We start from the raw sequence: 2,930 nt of genomic DNA, 5'->3' as shown, positions 1-2,930 counted from the left end.
ATTTGTTTAAACTCAAGCACATTTCATTCAAAGTGTTACTCAGCTATTTTTCACCCATCTTGTTGATTGAATAAATACTAGTAAATCTCACTATTCATCAGTTAAAACACGCACACACACATACACACACACCCACACTCTATGTAGAGATAGGATCATTTACCACACAGCAGTCCCCAATGCAAGAAAATTTCTCAAATACACCTTAAAGACTTTCTTTTGAGGATCAAACGAAGAGGCTTCAAATCCACTTCAGATAATTTTTCTTACTGATTAAATTCAACATTTATGTAACACAAGACACCTGATGACTGAAATGGGGGAGCCTATTAGAAATGCCTCAACATTTTTCTTGAGGTCTCATCAAAGGGTAAGCTTTATTTATTTATTTTTTTGGCCTTGGCTCTGCTTTATTGACCTCAGAGCACTCTTTGGATGCAGTTAAGACACAAACAATGGGAACTGGAACTGTATCCAGGATGGTGCACCTAACCCCAGAAGAACTCCCCCCCCCCCCCCCAGGTGGATTTATACAAAACGCCAGAGGAAAAGACGAGGCAATCTGGTGCTGAGTCCAGGGGTAGCCAGCTGGCAGCGGAACGGTCAGTGAAGCAGTGGGCTGGTCATGCCTCCTTCTCGTAAGTGCGCGTACACACTACATTGCCGTGGGTGAGCGTCAGGATGAGTTTGCCATCCACGAGCTCCCGCACAAGTTTTGTTTCTTGCCCATCCCATTTCTGCACGTGGACAAGTTTGCCTCCATCCAGCGTCACGGTGGACTTGACCTTCCGGTCATCTGCCGTTGTCTCGTCAAACTCCACCCCCAGCTTGAAGCTGATCTCCGTGTTCTTGAAGGTGCTTTGTGTTTTTAGGGTGATCGTATCCCCATTTATTTCAATGATTGTGGTAGGCTTGGTCATACTGGCCACCTGCCTGGTAGCAAAACCCACACCGATGGACTTCATGTAGTCATCGAAATTCTTGCTGTCCACCAGCTTCCAGGTGCCTGCGAAGGCGTCCGCCATGGTGAGGCTGGGCTAGGCTGTTAGCGAAGAAACGACAAAGCAGGCGTGGAAGGACTGGGGGACCCCCAAAAGGGTAAGCTTTAATAAGAGATATAAATCCAAGAGAAGAAAAAAAATTATAATAACTTCATAAATAACACAAAATTAGAGACATGTGTTAAATCAGGATTTGATAAGAATATTCTTATTCTGTATAGTTTAGGTTTATGTTTTTCATACAGGGCAGCTTCTAATGTGTAATGCTTAACTAGTTAAGAAAGTTTATCATTGTGAAAACAAAACATTTATTTGAAGTCTAAAATGGAATGGATGGGATTTAATCCAAAGGTTTCTTAATAATGCTTGAATCACAAAATCCATAATAAAATTTTAAAAAGTTAATCATAGTTATTAAAGAACAATGTGTGAAAATAAGTATTTAATAAATGCTAGCTTGTGCAAAGAGTGAGAAAAAAATGGAGAGGGGTAATGAGAGTGAAGGAAACTGCTTTATATCAGTGTAAATTTAATTAATAACCTGATGTGAAAAAACAGCTTTGGATTAAATTAGGCCAGAAAAGTGCAAGTAGAACTTGAATTAATAACTTTTGATAACACAATAAAGACATAGCAGTGAAGGGAATAAGCTATGAGTGACTAAAGTTAACAGCGGAGGTTGGTGATTCTTGGACTTCATTGATTCCTACCCTGTTAATAATCAGAAACTAAATTCATTTATAGTTTCTGATGTAAAGACATTAGAAGTACAGAGAGTATGACAGGTAGAATCAGAATATTAATAAGCCCTAGAGGAGAGCACTTACAAATAAATTTCCATAGAGTGCTAAAATTTTACTACATCTATTCTTAAGACAGTTCCACAAAAGAGTGGGTTATTTTTCCTCTGGTAGCAAAATAAAAGAAACAATGCTTACAAGTTCAGGAGGGGGAAAAATAGCACCAAAATAATGACCACAATATTCACAGTTGGATACAGAAGTCAGACATTTCATTCTGATCTTAATGAAATTGGGAATAGTTGAATATTCTATTCCATTCCCCACACAATGGATGAGTCATACTTCTAATTATCTTCACTCACAAAATATATCAATACTCATTTACAGAAGCAGAATTTACAAGAGAATAACTGGATATAATAATAGTTAGGTAACACTGATGATATCAATAGACATAATAACATTAACATGTATATGTTTCATAGGTTTAAAAGTTTATTAGCAATAAAGGGATACAAAAGGCATTATACTAAAAACTTAGAATAAGAACAAATTTATTAAGTTGGATCTTAAGGGGGTAACGAGGATAAGAAAGAAGGTAAATGTAATAGTGCACATTAAACACTAGACAAAAGGTCAAATGAAACCAACAGGAGAGTTCCAAAATGGTGGCGAAGTAAGTGGACGCTATACTTACATGCTCTCAGGACCAAACTGGAATTATAACTAAAATACAAATAAACCATCCTGAATAATCAATTGAAGACAAACTAGAGAGAACCCTGATAACGAAGGACAGAAAGTGGAGATTGTATAAAGACTGGTAGTGCAGGGGCATGAAAGGGCTGGCGAGGCTCCCACAGAGAGCAGCTGAAATTCCAGAGGGATATCTCAGCTGTGGCGGGTTCCCACTGAGAACTCCCGGGTCTAAACTCCAAGCTGAGCTCCCCAGTCAAGAACACCAGAATTAAGAAATGGACCCATATAGTATCTGACTATGAAAAGCTGTGAGGTTGTCCTCCTAAAGGGTTTCAGTAGAGGGAGGACAGAGTGAACTGGAGCTGTGTGAGCAGAAGCCTGGGTTGGGGACTTTGGGGTTAGAACTCAGAAGGCAGCCACTCTGATTTCTGGTGCTGAGTCATTCCTTCACACTACAGAGGACATCTTTCTCCAGCAGATCTTTACC

General features: G+C 39.2%; 1 protein-coding gene across 1 annotated transcript; it reads right to left on the bottom strand.

Annotated features, from left to right (window-relative positions):
* Positions 1-493: 493 nt before the first annotated feature.
* On the bottom strand, positions 494-1,092 carry LOC132229294 (fatty acid-binding protein, heart). The gene has a single exon (XM_059686013.1). It carries the CDS (start codon positions 1,023-1,025, stop codon positions 624-626), a length of 402 nt encoding a protein of 133 aa, XP_059541996.1. The 5' UTR covers positions 1,026-1,092; the 3' UTR covers positions 494-623.
* Positions 1,093-2,930: the final 1,838 nt, after the last annotated feature.

This window comes from Myotis daubentonii, chromosome 3, assembly GCF_963259705.1.
Source record: "Myotis daubentonii chromosome 3, mMyoDau2.1, whole genome shotgun sequence".
In the NCBI taxonomy this organism is placed as follows: Eukaryota; Metazoa; Chordata; class Mammalia; order Chiroptera; family Vespertilionidae; genus Myotis; species Myotis daubentonii.
The sequence above is the reverse complement of the archived record's forward strand: the minus strand, read 5'-3'. Positions and strand labels throughout refer to the sequence as shown.